We start from the raw sequence: 18,936 nt of genomic DNA, 5'->3' as shown, positions 1-18,936 counted from the left end.
AATACTGAACATCTTCTGTGTGTTTATTTGCCATTTGTAGATGTTTTCAGTGATATGATTATTTCACGTTTTGCTCATTTTCTAATAGAATTTTAAAAAAAATTTTACTGTTGAGTTTTCAAAGTTCTTTTTATGTTCTAGTTCATTCTTTGCCAGATATGTGATTTGTAACTATTTCTCTCACTGTATAGCCTGTATTTACATCCTCTTATGGGACTCTTTCACAAAGCAAAAATTTTGAATTTTGTTGAGATCTAATTTTCCTTTTATGGACCATCCTCTGGTGTCAAGTCCAAGAATTCTTTGTGTAGCTCTAAATCTTGAAGATTTCTCCGATCTATGTTCTAGAAGTTTTACAGTTTTTACATTTTACATTCAAATCTGTTATTCATTTTGATTTTTGTTAAAAGATGTGAGACTTACTTAGAAATTTTTTTAAATGCATGTCCAATAGCTCTAGGACTATTTGTTGGAAAGGCTACCCTTCCTCCATTCAATTATTTTTGGATATTTTAAAAAAAATTAGTTTAACCTTTTTGTGTGGGTCTATTTTGAGTTTCTTAATTCTGTTCTGTTGATCTTAATGTCTGTCCCTCCAATTTACTGCATAGTTTTTGTAACTATGTTGCGTAAATTTTGTAACTGGACAGACCAATTCTTCACTTCATTTCTTTTGTTTTAAAATTGTTTTAGCTATGCCAATTCTTTTGTCTTTCCATACACATTTAGAATAATCTTGTCTATGTCTATTTAAAGAAAAAAATCCTTCATTATGAAATCTTTGCTCATGACTATGTTTGAATGACATTGCTTAGATTGTCTTTCAGGATTTTTACAGTTTTGAGTTTTACATTTATGTCTTTAATCCATCTGGAGTTACTTTTTGTATATTGTGTAAGAATGGGGTTCAGTTTCAATCTTCTGCATATGGTTAGCCAGTTATCCCAGCACTATTTATTGAGTAGGGATTCTTTTCTCCATTGATTGCTTTTGTCAGGTCTGTTAAAGACATTAGATAAAGAAAATGTAATACATATACACCATGGAATACTATGCATCCATAAACATGAATGAGATTATGTCCTTTGTAGGAACATAAATGGAACTGGTTGCCATTACCCTTAGCAAACTAACTCAGGAACAGAAATCCAGATACTGCATGTTCTCATTTATAAGTGGGAATTAAATGTTGAGCTAAATGATGAGAATACCTAGTATTAAGCCTAGTACCTAATACCTAGTACCTATTTAATTAATCACCTAGGATGATTAAATAATCTATACAACAAACCCCCATGACACAAGTTTACACTTGTTTACACAAGTTTACACAAACCTGCACTTGTACCCCTGAACTTAAAAGTTGAAGAAAAAAAAAAAAAAACCTTAGGGGGAGTTTGATAGGAAGTGAATTAAAATTGCATAGGAAGGGAAGGAAAGTCTATTGTAATTAGCCGTAGTTTTCCTTATTGTGTTCTTTTTTTTTTTTTTTGTCCTGATATTCACAATGCCTTCTTTCATAGTTTAGATAATGTCCTTTAATCATTCTGTTAGGGTGGGTCTGTCTGTGTATTAGTCTGTTTTCACACTATTACAAAGATACTACATGAAACTGGGTAATTTATAAACAAGGAGGTTTAATTGACTCAGTTCTGCTTGGGTGGGGAGGCCTTAGGAAACTTACACAATCATGGCAGGAGTGGAAGCAGGCATGTTCTTCACAAGGCTTCAGGGGAGAGAGAAGAAAGCAGGCAAAACTGCCACTTATAAAACCATCAAATCTTGTGAGAATTCACTCACTGTCATGAAAACAGTGTGGGGGAACTGTCCCCATGATCCAGTCACCTCCCACTGGGCCTCTCCCTTGACACGTGGGGATTACAATTTGAGATGAGATTTGGATGGGGACACAGAGCCAAACCATGTCAGCTGGTAACAAATTCTTTTAGTTTTCCTTTCTCCAGGAATGTCTGCATTTCCACTTCATTCTTGAAGGTCATTATCACTGGATGTAAGATTAGTGGGTAATAATCGTTTTCTTTCAGTACTTGAAAAAGGTTCCATTTCCTCCTGGCCTCTGTGGTTTCTGATGAGAAATCCAGTGACATTCTGTTTTTGCCCTATAGGTAATAGGCTGTACCTCTCACACTGCTTCCAATTTTTAAAAATTGTCTTTAGTTTTTAACATGTGAGTATAGTATGTCTCAGTGTGGATGTCTCCCCCAGTTTGGAGTTCACTCAGCTTCTTGAATCTATAGATTTATATCTTTTTCCAAATATGGGAAATCTTCAGTCATTATTTCTTCTTGTACTTCTCAGTCCTTCACCTTCTTTTCCCCTCCTTCCAGGGTTTTGACAACATGAATGTTAGATCTTTTGGTACAGTCTCAAAGGAACATACGGCTCTGTTAATTTTTTAAAGTTTATTTTCTCCCTATTGCTTAGATTGCATCATTTATGTTGTTTTATCTTAAAGTTTGCTGATTCTTTCCTCTGCTCTCTTAATTCTGCTGTTGAGGAAAATTTTCAATTATTGTGTTTTTCAGTTCTAAGATTTCCATTTGCTTCTTTATAGCTTCTGTTTCTTTACTGAGATTCTCTATTTTTAAAAGTTATTTTAAGTATGCAAACTTTTTTTTTTTTTACTATGGATTCTCTAAAATCTGTGTCAGATAATTCTCACATCTTCGTCATCTTGGTGTTGGTATCTCTTGATGTCTTTTCAATCAGTTTGAAATCTTTCTGGTTCTTGATATCATGGGTGATTTTTAAAAATTGAAACCTGGATATTTTGGTTATTATGAGACTTCTACTCTTATATAAACCTTCTATTTTAACAAGGCTCCTCTGTACTTTCTCAGCAAGGAAATGGACAGGGTGCCACTTTTTTATTGCCAGGTAGAGGTAGATGTCTTAGTGGGGGCTTCTTGTTACTTCTGCTTGGGAGTAAGAGTCTTGGCTTCCTCCTGTTCCTCCATTGATGTTTTCCTGGCTGAGAGGCTTAGGAGTGCCTTGTTACTGCTCCCCAAGGGGCCCCAATTGCTGTCACTGCTGGGGTTGCCGCATTACTGCTAGGTTGGGGAGAAAGTCCCGTCTCTCCACTAGGCCTCCTCTCATGTCATGGTATCATCAGACACCATGGTGGGTGGGAAGATTTGAGGCTATGGTTGGAGGATAAACGTCCTGGCCTCCTTCTTAGCCTTCTTTGGCAGCACTCTGATGCGATGGTTGGGGGCTTTCTTCACAGCTTGTAGAGGTTGAAAGTCTAGGCTCATCAGTTGATCTTTGCTGGTGTGGTGGGGGTGAAGCACAGCTGTTTGTAAAGGTGTTTAGCTGTGGTAGAGTACTTACCTTGTAAAAGTTTTCTATCTTGTAGGCTGTCCACCTCTTGTTCCTTTGATTAGAGAGAGCAAACTTTTGTTAAGGCTTTTTTTTGTCTGTGCCCGTTAGTGTCTCTGGTGGCTGGCCTCCCCAGCACCCACCCAGGGGTTATATGAAGAAAAAAGAAACCCCAGGGAGCTCACTGCTGTGAAGTTATTTGCATCCTGAGGTCCCTAGCAGTCTGTCTCCTTTTTTCCACCTTGTAGACTTAGGTTTGTTTTATATATAATATCCAGGAGCTTTTGATGTACTTTGCAGGAGGAATAGAGAAAATATGTTTACTCCATCTTCCTGGAAAAAAAAGTCCCTATGTAATTTTTGTAAATATTTGCTTATTTCAGTACTTGCCATATGTTCATGAACAGGCTCAGAGAGGTTAAGTAACTTGCTCAAGAGCATGTTTTCTGACCTGATCACATAACTTAAGCAGACCTATCCTGCTTCTTTGCCAGTAATAGTACCTACATTTGTGGAACTCCTTTGCATTTCTTTCACCGTCCCAGCTCTCTTCACATACTCTATAGTCAGGTCCTTCTGTCTGTCTGTCTGTCTGTCTATCTATCTATCTATCTATCTATGTATCTATGTATCTATCTATCTATCCATCCATCCATCCATCCATCCTCTCTCCCTCTAGTAAGTTTTATGTCCACATTCTGCTGACCCCTTTCTGCACATCCAATGCTCTTGCTGTCTCATAATGATCTGACTGGATGGTCTTGTCTTTATAATGGGGCCTTTCTATTAAAATCCTATGCTATGTTCTCTTTTATAAGCGGGAGCTAAGCATTGGGTTCTCATGGACATAAAGATGGGAACAACAGATACTAGGGACTACTCGAGGTGGGGTAAAAAGGAGGAGGGCATGGGTTGAAAAACTACCTACTGGGAACTGCGCTCGCTGCCTGGGTGATGGGATGCATCACAGCATCGGGCAGTATACTCATGTAATGAACCTGCACATGCACCCCCTGAATCTAAAATAAAGATTGAAATAAAAGGTAAGCGCTTCTATGTTGACAACCAGGCTACCCATAAGGATGAGGATAGTCAGGCTTTATGGAAATAGTACATATCAGAAGTAGATCCTCACATGTTACGTATTTTACATAACATTGTTTTTTATTGGTTTGTCTCTTTTCAATAAAACAGCTCTTTTGGGTGTGCTACCTGGAGCCAGCAGGCACAAAGCAGAGGGTCCACTTGCCAGGCCCATTCCTTGTCTGTGGTTGGGCATTGGCAACACAACAACTTGGAAAGACTATGTCTTTATCATTGGCCCACCCAGTAAAGTTGCCAGGAGCTGGCCCAAAGCATTTAAATGCCTGTCTGATGTAGCGGAAATCAAATTTCTGAATAAAGATGTTCAACATTTTATTGGTCTGAGCTTTAATTATCTTGCAACATAATGGGAAAAAAGCAAGAACCTTTAATTTTCTGTTGGTGACTGTCATTCTGCAGACCTTTCTGGTGCTCATTTGAGAGGGAGAAACTGTTTCTGTTGATAACCAAAGCAGTCTGGGGCCTCTCTCATGAATAAAACATGCCATGTAATTGCAGTGACACAGCCAACACACCTATATTTGTAGAATCAATGCTTATTATCCTGTCAATTAAGACAGACAATTAAACAAGATTGTAGGCTTTGCTCCTGTTGGTAATCCACCACTCACTAAGAGGGTCTGGAATCTCTTTGGAAAAACATGGGTTCTTAATTTAGGATTTTAATGCCCACAGAGTGTGGAGTTTAAGCAAGAATGCTCAGCTCAGATTAAAGAGGTTTGACTGAAAAACGGAAGGAATTGTTCACCCTGACAAAGAAATGCTCACTTGCATTTTCCTGAACTGGCAGCTCATGCAGGGAGTAGTCTGAAAGGTTTAAATGTATACACTCAAACTTATAATTTTTGAAAAATAGAAAGCAAATGTACGTGCTTTATCTACATGAAGAGGTAGATAGTGAGACATTTGCATCCCTTTCTTGTACCCCATCTGCCCAGCTCTGTTCTTCCAGTTATAATCATGATAGCCTAAATTAGTTATAAAGCCTGAATATAAAGCCTGAATATCCCCCCCTCCCTTTTTTTTTTGGAAAGAAAATTCCACGTGTGGTTTTCATACAGAATCAAGATTGTTTTAATTTCTTGAGCTGATAAGGCACGGAGTAAGTGCAGTCATGCATTTGTAACTCTAAAACCAGGTATCCAACGGAGGCATGATGGAGTCATGCTTTCCCTTCCCCTCTCTGCGGAGCATCTTCCAAAGGTCATGGCCCCACTGCCTGATTTCTGATGAGCCATTTCCGTGCCTCTTAGAGTGGAAGAAGTTTCAGCGCTGCTTAGCGGCATATCTGGAGGTCTTCTGAGCTCTCACTATCGTCCTGGTGGAGGTGCTGGCTGCCCTCACTTCTGACCCAACAGTTAGTCCTTTCCTCGCTGCTCTGCTGCTCGTCTGTTCGTATCTACTCCTGCCTTCCCCTGGGGAACTGGAGTGCCCTGCCTTCACTCAGACCTTTATTTTTCTCAGTTTGTGTCTCTAGCTCATGATTTTTAAAACCCAGTAGAAGCTTTTTCTGTGCTGGTGTCAGAGTTTGACACTAATCTGTACTGAAAAAGTAAAACACAATATGCTATAAATTTTTATTGGTGCTACTGTGTTGAAGAGAATGTGATTTAACCTGGGGAGATCTGGATTCCCAGAATACCAGCAAGATTTATTTTTTTAGAGCTTTTGTTATGCTCTATTTTGGAACTCATTTCTGCCATAATGTTCATATGGGGTTTAAAAAAGAGGTATTGTGTTGATGAAATTGTCCTTTTAAAACTCAAAACAGCTGGCAATATGTCTTCCTTGTGGCATGTTTGAAATTGGACACATACAAGTAGAGATAAACTAATTGAAAACGAAAATAGCCTATCTTGAGCCCAACAGAGATATTAATACACTCAAGAATCTATTTGGGGGATTCTAATTTCCTTAACAAAAATATGTTCTCCTGAGATCTGACATAGGAAAGCAGTCATCAGCAAGTTTCCTTGAACTCCTCAGCACGTATCATGATAATAGATTATTATATGATGCATCTACCCATTCAAATTCCACTACCAATTTTAAGTTTCTAAGCCCTTTGTAGGTTTCTGGGAGCACAGGGTATCTAAAAATAACACCCAAGTAAGGATTAATTGATACCTCAGATACCTCTACTTGACTATCATTGACACTGTTGATCAACAGGAATTCCCATCTCTTTATATACACTGTGATTTCTTTTCAAATGCCTAATTTAGAACAAATGTTACTTTTGGGAGGAATGCACTAGAACACACTTTGAAACCATTTCTTCATAGGTGCATGAGTTAGAATAAGTCTTTGTTTTTTATCTCCTTCCCTCTCTTTCTTCCCTTCCTCCCTTCCCCCCTTCGCTTCCTCCCTTCCCTTCTCCCCTTCCCTCCCCTCCCCTCCCCTTCCCCAGTCAGTCATCATTTGGCATTTAAACCAATACAGGTTAAGTGCCAATTGTGTGCCAGGCACTGTGCCAAGGCCTCGGGGCTACAAATAGGTCCCCACCTTACTGAGGTTTACATTTTAGTGAGGAGACAGACATATAAACAAACATGAACATTACTGACTTTGATGATGGAATCTGACACATGGTGGATGAAGTAGCATGGGTTGACATGTTTAGACAGGGAGCCGCTTTAGGTTGAGGAATCAGGGAAAGCCTTTCTGATATTTGAGCTAAGTCCTGAACCATGGAAGAGTCAGCCATGTGAAGTGCTGGAGGAAGAGCATTCTAGGCAGAGGGAATGGCATGTGCAAAGTTTTGAGGCATGAAAAGGAGGCCTCTGGGGCTGTAGCAGAGTAACTGAGAAACTGAGGGGCAACTTTCTCTGTCATGCTTGGAAGACTTGCATTTATCCTGAGGACAATGGAGAATTGTAGAAGCACTGTAGATGTGTTTAGAAAGTGGAGACTGGATTACAGTGAAGGATAGATGAGGGTGGTATGAGAACAGGTGGGTACTTAGGTTGCAGACTGCTAAAACAGTTGATCTGTGATGAGCATCAGAAATAAAGCATTTGTACCAGAAATGGAAGGAGATTAAGGTAGAATAAGGGGACAGGTAGGGTATGGGAGAAGAAGAAACTAAACTGACCTCTAAGTTGTTGGCTTAGGTAACTAACTATGGAACTGTTGTTCTCTGTGACTTCTACAAGTTGAGGAAACAGAAGGGGTAACAGGCTTGCTGAGAGATGAAAGGCAAAGAGGAGGAAGACAGCAGGAAAGTGCAGACAGAAAGGCTGCAGGGCCTTCGTGGGAACATCCAGGAGGCAGCCGAGTAAAACCTCATGATGGTTTCTAACAAGCCAGATAGAAGGCCTGGGCTGGAGACAGAGATGTCAGATTTCATTCATTCATTCAGAATTCATTCACCAGACCCTGTGCTAGGATTCAGGGATACTAAGGTGAATAAAACACTTCTTCCAAATGAAAAACTTGTCTGGAGTCCAGTAGTGAGAAAAATAAATGATGACAGAAGAGTTGGTAATGTTCTAAGTACATACACAAGGACAAGCAGTTTGCTCTGCCTGGGGAGTTCCAGGTGGCTTTGTGGAGGAGAGCCCTTTAACCAGACAGAAACAGGCGTTCCAGGTAAAAGGAACAGCATTTGCAAAGGGACAGAGGTGCAGCAGTGTAAGGTGTGATTGGCACGTGTGTGTGTGCACGTGCACGTGCATCTGGGAACATCCAGGGAAGTGGCTGGAGATGCACCAAAGCCTTACAGCAGTGACGACAAGCTCACATGGTGTCTGGTGGCAAGCATGCATGGGGTGAATGAATGAAGGTGCCTGAAGGGAAGACTATAGGGAATGGCACCTTCATCAGCCTGGAGAGTATAGGCTCCCTCTGACAAGACCAGCAACCTCAACTTCAGCCAACTACTGCCAGGGAGAAATATGTTGGGACTTTTGAGTCTTCTAAGAAAGTCAGATATGTAAAATCACTTGAATTTTGAATGTTGACCCTTGATTCAAAATAATTTTAAAACACTGGGCCAGATGAAGCATGTCTGTGAGCTGGGTGAGACTCATGATTGGCAACTTCTGTACTATCGATAAAGGGGTGGCTTTGATTACCATCCTGTGCTTTCTCAGCTGGGCAGTATAGAGCTAGTTATAACCTTGCTGAAGTCAGTAAACCAAGACACTAGGGTACCAGGTAACACTTCCAGGGGCACTAGTGCGCAGCAATTTACTTCCCATAGTGTTAAGTGAATACTTACTGTGTACTCAGTGACATTCTTTCTCAACTCTTGAAAATCTGCCCACAATTTAGGTTCACCCATTAGAGCTACGCTGCTCGATATGGCAGCCACTAGCTGTATGCGGCAATTAAATTTCAACTTAAATTAACTCAAATAAAAAATCCACCTCCTTAGTCATACTGACCACATTTCAAGTACTTAATAGACACTTGTGGCTAGTGGCTCCCATACTGGACAGTGGAAGTATTGAATATTTTTATCATTGTATAGATTTCTGTTGAACAGCACTACATTAGATTTAAAATGCTGCATGGATGTAGAACATGTCCACTTTATCCACTGCTGTATTTGGGGTAATACGTATGTAGTATCGAGCATGTAGGTGCTCAACAAACATGAGTTAATTGATTATTTGATTGGATGAGATGCTGTTCCGTGAGAACCAGCTGCATTCAAAAAGTAAACTCAGGAAATATATTTATGTGTAGACACAAAACTTTTTTTTAAAAACTATTTTATATGCATCTTTCTAAAATCTAATTCTGTACTGTCTGTATTATTTCAGATGGGAATAATCTGAAGCAGTTGAAGGATACATAGTTTTCATGTTTCCTTGGCAGTCCTTACCCTGAGTGGTTTGATGTTCTAAAATTTGTGAACAGCTATGACTAAGCAAGTGGAGACATGCTCAGGCTTGGGGGCCATTGTTCTGTACACTGTATGTACATTGCAACAATGGATAGAGTTGGCATACTTCCTAAAAGCCTCTAAGAATGTGGAAAGGCGTAGCATTCATCCAGGGAATAGAAAATGTCTAACTATCATACATTGCCACTAGGGGAAACAGCAATGATTAAGAGCTGCTACTGTTGATCAGAAAAAAGATTCAAAATGTGGGTTTGCCACTTAAAACTGATATAATCAAAGCTGTCCTTTACTTTCCCAAATCACACTATAGGATGAGTACTACTGTTATTCTCATTAAGCAAAAAAGGAAACTGAGGCATAGAGAGGTTAAATACTTTCCCAAGATCACACAGCGAATACCTGGGGTGGAATTGTGATGTAAACCCAGGTAGTCTGACTCTAAGTTCAGTCTTGTTAACCACAGGACTACCATGCCTCTCATTTTGGCCAGGTTTACTTACCTTCTCTATGCCTCAGTTTCCTCATCTGTAAAACAGAGATAATGTTACATGGCTCACACAATTTTTTGCAAGGCATATTATCTACCAGCCACTGTTAGATTTGTTTATTTTTAAATAAAGGAATTTACTAAAATACAAAATCATGCCCAAACTCCTAAGAAAAATGCATTTAAACAATAGGGCTATCATATTTTTTTCACCTATCAGACTGGCAAAAATATACAAGAAACTTAGATAATAATTCAGCAAAGGAAGTGGGTACACTGCTGGTTGGGGAAGTAACTGGCATAACCTCTAAAGAAGCTGTATTAGGCTGCTTGGGCTGCTGTAACAAAATACCACAGGCTGGGTTGCTTAAACAATAGACATTTATTTTCTCACAGTTTTAGAAGATGAAAGTCCATGATCAAGGTGCCAGCACACTTGGTTCCTGGTGACGTCTCTTACTGGCTTGTGGACAGCTGCATTCTTGCTGTGTCCTCATCTGGCCTTTCCTCTGTGTTCAGGGTAGAAAGAAAGATCTCTGGGGTCTCTTTCTCTTCTTATAGGGACCAGTCCTTTCAGATTGGGGACCCATTTTTACATCTTCATTTTATCTTAATTACCTCCTTGAGGCCATATCTACAAAATACAGTCACATTGAGGGTTGCGGCTTTGATATATGGATTTTGGGGAAATATAATTCACTTTATAACAGAAAATTAGCAGTATCTGTCACAGTTAAGAATGCATCATAAATTCCACCCAGGAAAGCCAGTCCTAAGAATTTGTCTTTAGAATATATTTGTTAATGTGTGCAAAGATGTGTGTTCTAGAATATTTAGTGCTGCGATATTTGCTGTAGCAGAAGATTGATCTGACAGTCTAGGTGCTCTTTAACAGAAGATTCATTGAACCAAGGGCCAGCAAACTTTCCATGACTGGCCAGACAGTAGCTAATATAGGCTTTGCGAGCCACATAGTCTTTGTCATTGTAAGGCAAAAACAGCCATTGATAATATGCAAACAAATGGTCATTGCTGTGTTCCAAGAAAACTTCATTTGCAAAAACAAGTAGTTGATTGGATTTGGCTTTGGGGCCATAATTTGCTGATTTTTGGTCGAAATAAATTATGGTATAATCTCTATAAGGGAATACTATGCAGTCATCAAAAGGAACATCTTTAAGAGATATAACTTAGAGGAAAATCAAGATGTTGAAAATACCTATAGAGTGTCTACCATTGCTGGGTCCTATTCTAAGAGCTTTCTAGGTATTAATTTTATATTCACAGTTTCTCTAGAAAGTAGCTTCATTTATTATACCTATTTAATAGTTGAGAAAACTAAAGTACATTAAGGAACTTGGTCAACTTCCCATAATTCAGAAGTGGTGGAGCCAGGATTCAAAACCGGGTTTGAAGTCCAACCTAAGTTCTCACCATCCTGTCTTACTGCTTCCTGGAATAATGTATACCCAAGGCAGTGAGCTACCACTTACACATATTAAAAAGTGGGATTATATCAGTGTTTCTCAACTGATTTTTTATTAATACCTCCTCTAAGGAACCTTTCAAGATATTTTTTCCCTTTGGCCTCCCCACGAACTGTTAGTATCACAGATATACAAGGTATGTGTTTATGTACTGCATTATACCGAAGGAGTAAGATTTTTCTGCCCTCTTTCATTTGCACTAATTTTTACCTTTTGGGATTGATGTTATCCCCAGTTGAGAATTCACAAATTATATATGTACTTACATCTTCATGGACCATCTCCAGAAAGATGTATAAGAAATGGAAAACAAATCTGGGTGCAGTCTGGGAGAGTCAGAAGAGGGAAGTCTCAGACTGTATTACTTTCTTCAAAAAATGAGGAGAAAGTAAAGGAAGGTCTCCAAGTTGCCAAAACAAGTGACTATCTTGTGAAGGAGGGTGAGGCCCCACAAGAGAGCACCCACTGAGCTCCCCTCATTTGTCTCAGGCTGGCTGCGGTGTGGAAGCACTAATGAGACCTGTCTCCAGGAAGTCCTTGATTGGAGGAGGGCTGCCATTTCTCGTGTCTGCAGGGAGTGCTTATTTGCCTGGCTTCAGTGGCTTAGTTGACAGCCTCTTCTTCCCTTTTCCATGAAAGAGGCTTTTGGGATTCTCTGTTCCCCACAAACAACTCCAAATTGGAAGAAAGGGATTTTGAGTGAGTCCATGAACCCTTTGGTAGAATAAACCCAGCCTGCCTTCCTCTCTTTTGGAACCCAGAAATCCCTTTTGAGGTTATTGCAATGAAACACACTTCCCGTTTATTCTCTCTTTCCCAACAAATGAAGACTGTTGGATCCTGCAGTGCATTTTGTAAGAAAGGAAGTGATGGCCAGGAAGACTGGTAGAATTTTCTTCTAGTGTCTAAGCTTTGCCTTTATCTACTAAATTGTACTCCTGATCTGGTGTCAAAACTTTGTATGTGTCACTGAGAGCTGGTATCCCTAATGGGTCAAGTGACTAGTACCCCTTCATGCATGTGAATCAGTTGGGAGAGTGAAGATCAGCATACAAAGCAAATGAAATACAATGTGATGCGGCCGGGCACAGTTGCTCATGCCAGTAATTCCAGCACTTGGGGAGGCTGAGGTGGGCTGATCACTTGAAGTCAGCAGTTAGAGACCAGCCTGGCCAACATGGTGAAACCTGATCTCTACTAAAAGTGCAAAAATTAGCCAGGAGTGGTGGCACATGCCTGTAATCCCAGCTCTTTGGGAGGCTGAGGCAGAGAAATCCCTTGAATCCAGGAGGTGGAGGTTGTAGTGAGCTGAGATTGCACCACTGCACTCCAGCCTAGGTGAGAGAGTCAGTAAGACTCCATCTCAAAACAAAAAACAAAGAACAAACCAACAAAAACAGAAAAGAAATGGAATGAAACATAATTGAATAAAGCAGAAAGAGTGGGTCCCATGTGGTAAACATAACATTTGTTTTGCAAAACTTTGAATGTAGTTCTTTCTTTTTTACTTTTTTTTTTTTTAATTGCATTTTAGATTTCGGAGTACATGTGAAGAATATGTTCTTTATGTGTACTGGGGCACAAATCAAATGTATTTATTATAATTATTATGTAATTGTTTAATAATAATTTTTTTTTCAGATAGAGTCTTTCTTTGTTGCCCAGGCTGGAGTGCAGTGATGTGATCTTGGCTCACTGCAACCTCTGCCTCTCAGATTCAAGCAATTCTTCTGCCTCAGCCTCCCAAGTAGCTAGGACTCCAGGCACGAGCCACCATGCCCTGCTAATTTTTGTATTTTTAGTAGAGATGGGGTTTTACCATGTTAGCCAGGCTGGTCTTGAACTTCTGACCTTGTGATCCGCCTGCCTCAACCTCCCAAAGTGCTGGAATTGCAGGTGTGAGCCAATGTACCCGGCCCATTAAAATTATTAAGAGTGCCTCTCCTCTTAAGAGGTGACCTTAGCACTTTGGCCAGGCATTCTTGATTTCATCACTCTATTTTATACCCTCCATAGGGTATCACTATCAAATTAGCATATTTCTTACTTACTGGGGGCAGCAGGGGTGCAGAGGGGAAGGGTATGTAAAATGGATAATCCTTAACATGATATGCATAGGTATGGACTTCAGGTGATGCCTGTGTTATGACCTGGAGATGCTACAGTTTGCAAACAGGGCAACAAGAAACAGTGAACTGGAAATGAACCAATGGGGGGCAAGGTTTGCAGGCCCTACAGTGCAGCAAGCCCTTTCTGTGTGGGCACACAGTGAGCACTATTTATAAACATGCTGGAAACTTTCCAAATGGAAGTTCAGACTGTTTTTTTCTTTCTGGCTAGTCAATATTACATACTCTATGTTATAATAGTTTGCATATTTTATGAACAACCTCTAATAATAGCTTGTATAATGTGTCATACTGTATTCATTCAACAAATGTTTGAGTTTCTAGTCGATTTCAGGCACTGTTCCAAGTGCTGGGGGATAAAGGCAGACACAATGCAATCAGGTCCCAGCCCATGATGGAATTTATATTTGAGTGGGACAGACAGAAAGAATAACTAAACAATTGAATCCATTATGTAATTTTGGGTCTATACTTAATCTCTCCCATTGGACTATAGAAACGCTGAGGCGAGAATTGTGTCCCGTTGATCTGCTGTTTCTCCAGCCGTGTGTTACACTGAATAAATGTGTGACACCTTGAGGATCCCATCTATACACAGTACATTTTCATTTACTAGAGCTCTCTGGAGGGAGTTGGATAAACACTGGCCCCTGATTGGGAGCATTGTCAAAGTTATCGCATTATTTGATCATTGGAAAGCTACCAGCTGCCACATGTTAGTGCTATGGACCGGGTTACTTTCTAACAAAAGTAAATATGATTGATTAATACAACTATCAGTTTAAACAACATTATCAGCTATTGAGCACTTGAGGCAAACTTGCTAAGAAATTTACTTATATTAGTTTTTATATTATATATTATATTTGTATAAAATTATTATAATTGTAGGATTTTGTTATTATTCTTTACTGGTGGAATAATGTGGTAGGCAGATTAATAAATAGCCTCCCCAAAGATGTTCATATTCTAACCTCTAAAACTGTGATTATGTTGTTACATAGAGAATTATGGTCACAGATGGAGTTGAGGTTGCTAATTAGCCAACCTTAAAATAGGCAAATTATCCTGGGTTATCCACATTGGTTACCCAATGTAGTCACAAATTGTCCTTAAAAGTGGAAGAGGGAGGCAGATGAAGAGGCCGGAGTGAGGCCCTCTGAGAGGAACTCAGCCTGCTGTTGCTGGCTTTGAAGACGGAGAATGAGAACCATGAGCTGAGGATTACAGGTAGCTTGTAAAATTGGAAATGACAGGGAAAAGGACCTCCAGACAGGAACAAATCCCTGCCAACCCTTGATTTCAGTCCATTCTATGTATACAAAATCTTAGCCCCAGAGATATTGAGGCTCTTTCCCAAGATCACACAGCCTCATTCCAAAATTGATTCCAGGTCCGTCTGATTCCAAGCCAAAGATTATACCAAAATACCTGGTGGCTAGGAATTTAAGTGATCACCTTACATTGTAAAGCTAATGACAACATCTTCTGATACAAAAGATGCAATCTAGCTCTTGTTCCTAAGACAAAGACTGACCTCAGGTCTCATGCGAAGCAAGCAATTGTCTGTGCTGACAAACGCAGTTTCTAGGAAATGCATGTGGCACCATGCTGCTAAGTCCTGTGGAATCACATTTCCTTACTAACTGTGAATTTTAATAGAATGTCTAGGAGCTTCAAGAGAACAAGTCTTTTCTTAAGAAAGGACTTATAAACAGGGCAGTAATGCTCAGAGCAATATGTCAGCTATAGAATCTATCAAATTCTAGAAGGAATATGATAGTGGAGATCAATTGGAAGAGACTTAACTCTCTGAAAAGATCAGAAGAGAAAATATATGGGAGAAATGTCACTTCACAGGAAAGAAGGGAAAACGTTTGATTTAAGAAAAAACATTCAGTTTGTGTTTTGCATTTCTTGTGTTCACCAAACGGGCATGACAGCAGGTAACATGTTACATGACATTGTTTCTAGTAAGTGGGGAAGAAGACTTTACATTGATATGAGCCAGTGAGTCTTGTTCACAGCACAAGCCAATTAAACCCTCTTAAGCTACAAGTGGCCAGGCAATCAATATATGAATAAAACAGGAGAGGCTTAAAGGCAAACTCTTTCTCAGCCACTAGGAAATCTATTAGACTTATTATAACCACCTTCAAGAGTTTTGTTCAATAAACCAAGACACACATAGTGGTACCTGTTTATTTAAAGGAAATACTCAACCAGACATAATATTTTCTGCACAAACAACAGGACTTCCAGGAAAATAGCTAAAGGTCACTCTATTCTCATCTTGGCCTTTTTATATCCAGGGCGTATTATTCGCACAGGTGGGAATGGAGGGGCTCCTTCAGTTGGGACTGGAGGATCCCGTCCATTCTTGGAAGTGTTTGCTGACAACAGGTCCTGAAGGGTATTCAGCTAAGTCCTAAAATCCAGCAAAGCCTCAGCCTCTAAGTTAAGCATGTTAAGAAATCATTCTTAGTTTAACTGGATCTTAAGCATCTTAATGATTTCATTAACTTATTCAGTGAATTGGGTCTGACTTTATTCATGTTGGCAAAGGATGCTGGGCTTCCAACTATCAGGGACTCAGCATCACTACTGAAGGTTAAATGAAGTATCTGATGGTCTGGGTTTGTGCCAATTGCACCTAGGTGGACAGAAAAAGCTCATTGGCTTAAAATATAATAGGTAGCAGCCAGGCACCGTGGTTCACGCCTGTAATCCCAGCACTTTGGGAGGCCGAGGCAGGTGGATCACGAGGTCAAGAGATCGAGACCATCCTGGTCAACATGGTGAAACCCTGTCTCTACTAAAAATACAAAAAATTAGCTGGGCGTGGTGGTGCATGCCTGTAATCCCAGTTACTCAGGACGCTGAGGCAGGAGAATTGCCTGAACCCAGGAGGCGGAGGTTGCGGTGAGCCGAGATTGCGCCATTGTACTCCAGCCTGGGTAACAAGAGTGAAACTCCGTCTCAAAAAAAAAAAAAAAAAAAAAAAAAAAAAATATATATATATATATATATATATATATATATATATATATATATATATATAAAATAGGTAGCATGGTAGCACTTTTGTGGTCTAGCAAGGTAGTTTAGAGCCAGGAGTTTTGGACGCAGAGACTTAGATTTCTGCATCTGGTGGACTCTGCCCACATCCAGCTCAGTGATCTTAAGCAAGTTACCTAATCTTTATGAATCTTAGTTTTCCTATTTGTTCACTTGGTACAACAATATATTTATCTTGCATTTCCTGTGAACATTAAATAGGAAAATGGATATAAATTGTATGGCATAGTTCTCTGTGCAGAGTAGATGCTCCGTACCTGGTAGTAACTAAGAACTATTTTTTTTTTTTTTTTTTTTTTTTTGAGACACTGTCTTGCTGTGTCACCAGGCACCACACTGCAGTGCAGTGGCGCGATCTTGGTTCACTGCAACCTCCACCTCTCAGGTTTAAGCAATTCTGCCTCAGCCTCCCGAGTAGCTGGGACTACAAGTGCGCACTACCACACTCAGCTAATTTTCCTTTTTTGAGTCGAGACAGGGTTTCACCATGGTCTCGGTCTCTTCAGGCGTGAGCCACCACGCCCGGCCCTAAGAACTATTCTTACTAGTGAAGGTGTTCACGAGGATTTTGTCATTATCTAATTTCTATACGTTGGTTTTCTGAACTGTTATATAAAGTAATACTAGCATCGTTGCGTAGTGTTGTGGCTAAATGCAAAATGCTTAACTCAGTGGCTGACACATTGTAAGCACTCAATAAATGTTAGCTATTGGTTTATAGTTGGCTATCAAAAATTGTTATCTTTAGATGTCTAGATAAAATCATATGAAATATTGGGATGAAAGTCATATTTATATGCTAAGCAGACTGAGGAGTTAATGGTTAAAAAAAAAAAAAACAAACCTTTTAGGATTAAAAGAGATTTTTGGTGAGCTATTTAACACTACCAAACCTCAGTGTGGCATACACTATAGGTAGCCCACCCATATCCTCTCGGGACTCACAATTGTACACATACTAACCTAATAACCCCCAACTGCCAGCACTCGCACTGTTTCTGATGCCTTCTCTATCTGTTCTGGCCCTTGGACAGGGTGATCAGAAAGTGCTGGGGAGTTACGACTCCCATAGCCACCCTCATTCAGGGACTGACAGAGCGAGAAGCTATCACCGCTCCTTTTGATCCTAGTTGGGCTGAGCGATGTTCCGCCCTGGATTTCATATTCTCTCATGGGATTGAGGCCCCACTGCCCATAGCAATAATCTCCATAACGCAAGATATATTGTTTTCCTTGTCTTTCTTGGCTCACTTCCCCACCCTCCTACTTGTACTTGAATTCTTATCTCAGAGAGAACTGGCTTCTAGGAAAACTCAGTTTAGGACACTTCTGCTTTTTTCAAATGGGGACAATGGCACTTACCCTTTCATGGGGCTGATGAGAGAGCAAATGAAATGTTAGATGTTATGAACTTTGAACAGCACAAAGCGCTTTCTATAAAGTGAAGATTTATTATTCTTTGGCCAGTGTTTAAGATTTGCCCAAACCAGTATTTAAGACCCAAGAACCAGCCTGAGCTGTTGCTGAGCACTAATGGGGCCCCCATCCTAACTCAGGCTGCCATATCCTCATTCCAGGGCTTCTGGCATCTCCTCCTGTACCCATCTTCCTCCATCCTTACTGCTCTCCTTCATGCCTTCCTTGTTTATTTCCTCTTTAACATTTATCACTATTTGAATTCATCTGATTTTTCCCCCTAGCATTTAGAACAAAGCTTAGCACATGGTAGGTGCTCCATAAATAGCTGTTGAATGAACTGATGAGTTCATTAATCCATTTTCAGCATCATCCTTTATAAGAAGTTGCAAAAATAGTACAAAGTCCTATGAACCCTTCACCCAGCTTCCTGCAAAGGTGACATCTTGTCTAATGATAGTACAATATGAAAGCCAAGAACCTGATAGAGGGATTTCTTTGAAGAGAAAATTAAGTCATGTCATTGTCCTGTTTATTTGCCCAGTGGCTTCCCATTTCTCTTAGAATAGAATGTTTCCCATGTCCTCCAAGGACCGTCATAACCTGGCTCTTTCAAACTCTGCAGCCCCAACTCCTGCCCCGCCCCTTGCATGTCCAGCCCCGGTAGCTTTTTTCTTCTCAGTCCCAGCAGTCTCCCCTCATTAGGTCCTTCGATGCACTCTCCCCTCTGCCTAAAATATTCTGTGTGTGGCTGATTCTTCCTATTATTCATGTCCCAACTTACATGTTCCCTCTTCACAGAGGCTTTTGTTGACCACTCTATGCCATTCTTCCCTAGCCCATCCCTTGTTTCTTTTCCTTACAGCATTAATCACAGTTCATTCTTACATGTTTGGTTAATTTACTTGTCTCCTATTTGACTCTTCCAATCTTGAGTATAAGCTCAAAAGATGCCAGGTACTATGTTTTGCTCACCTCAGTGCAATTAGAAATTTGACTTATAAAAACTCAGGCTTCAAAATACACACACACACACACACACAC

At 40.1% G+C, this 18,936-nt stretch overlaps 1 protein-coding gene across 1 annotated transcript in view; it reads right to left on the bottom strand.

Annotated features, from left to right (window-relative positions):
- Positions 1 to 17,649, bottom strand: part of SNTN (sentan, cilia apical structure protein) — a 35,144-nt gene extending 17,495 nt beyond the window's left edge. Inside the window, exons 1-3 of the mRNA XM_074405316.1 lie at positions 17,455 to 17,649; positions 8,666 to 8,761; positions 4,268 to 4,358 (exon numbers count right to left, since the gene is read on the bottom strand). Coding sequence (XP_074261417.1) covers positions 4,268 to 4,358; positions 8,666 to 8,761; positions 17,455 to 17,649 — 382 coding nt within the window. The remainder of the gene's footprint in view (positions 1 to 4,267; positions 4,359 to 8,665; positions 8,762 to 17,454) is intronic.
- Positions 17,650 to 18,936: the final 1,287 nt, after the last annotated feature.

This window comes from Saimiri boliviensis, chromosome 8 (assembly GCF_048565385.1).
Source record: "Saimiri boliviensis isolate mSaiBol1 chromosome 8, mSaiBol1.pri, whole genome shotgun sequence".
Taxonomy (NCBI): Eukaryota; Metazoa; Chordata; class Mammalia; order Primates; family Cebidae; genus Saimiri; species Saimiri boliviensis.
The sequence above is the reverse complement of the archived record's forward strand: the minus strand, read 5'-3'. Positions and strand labels throughout refer to the sequence as shown.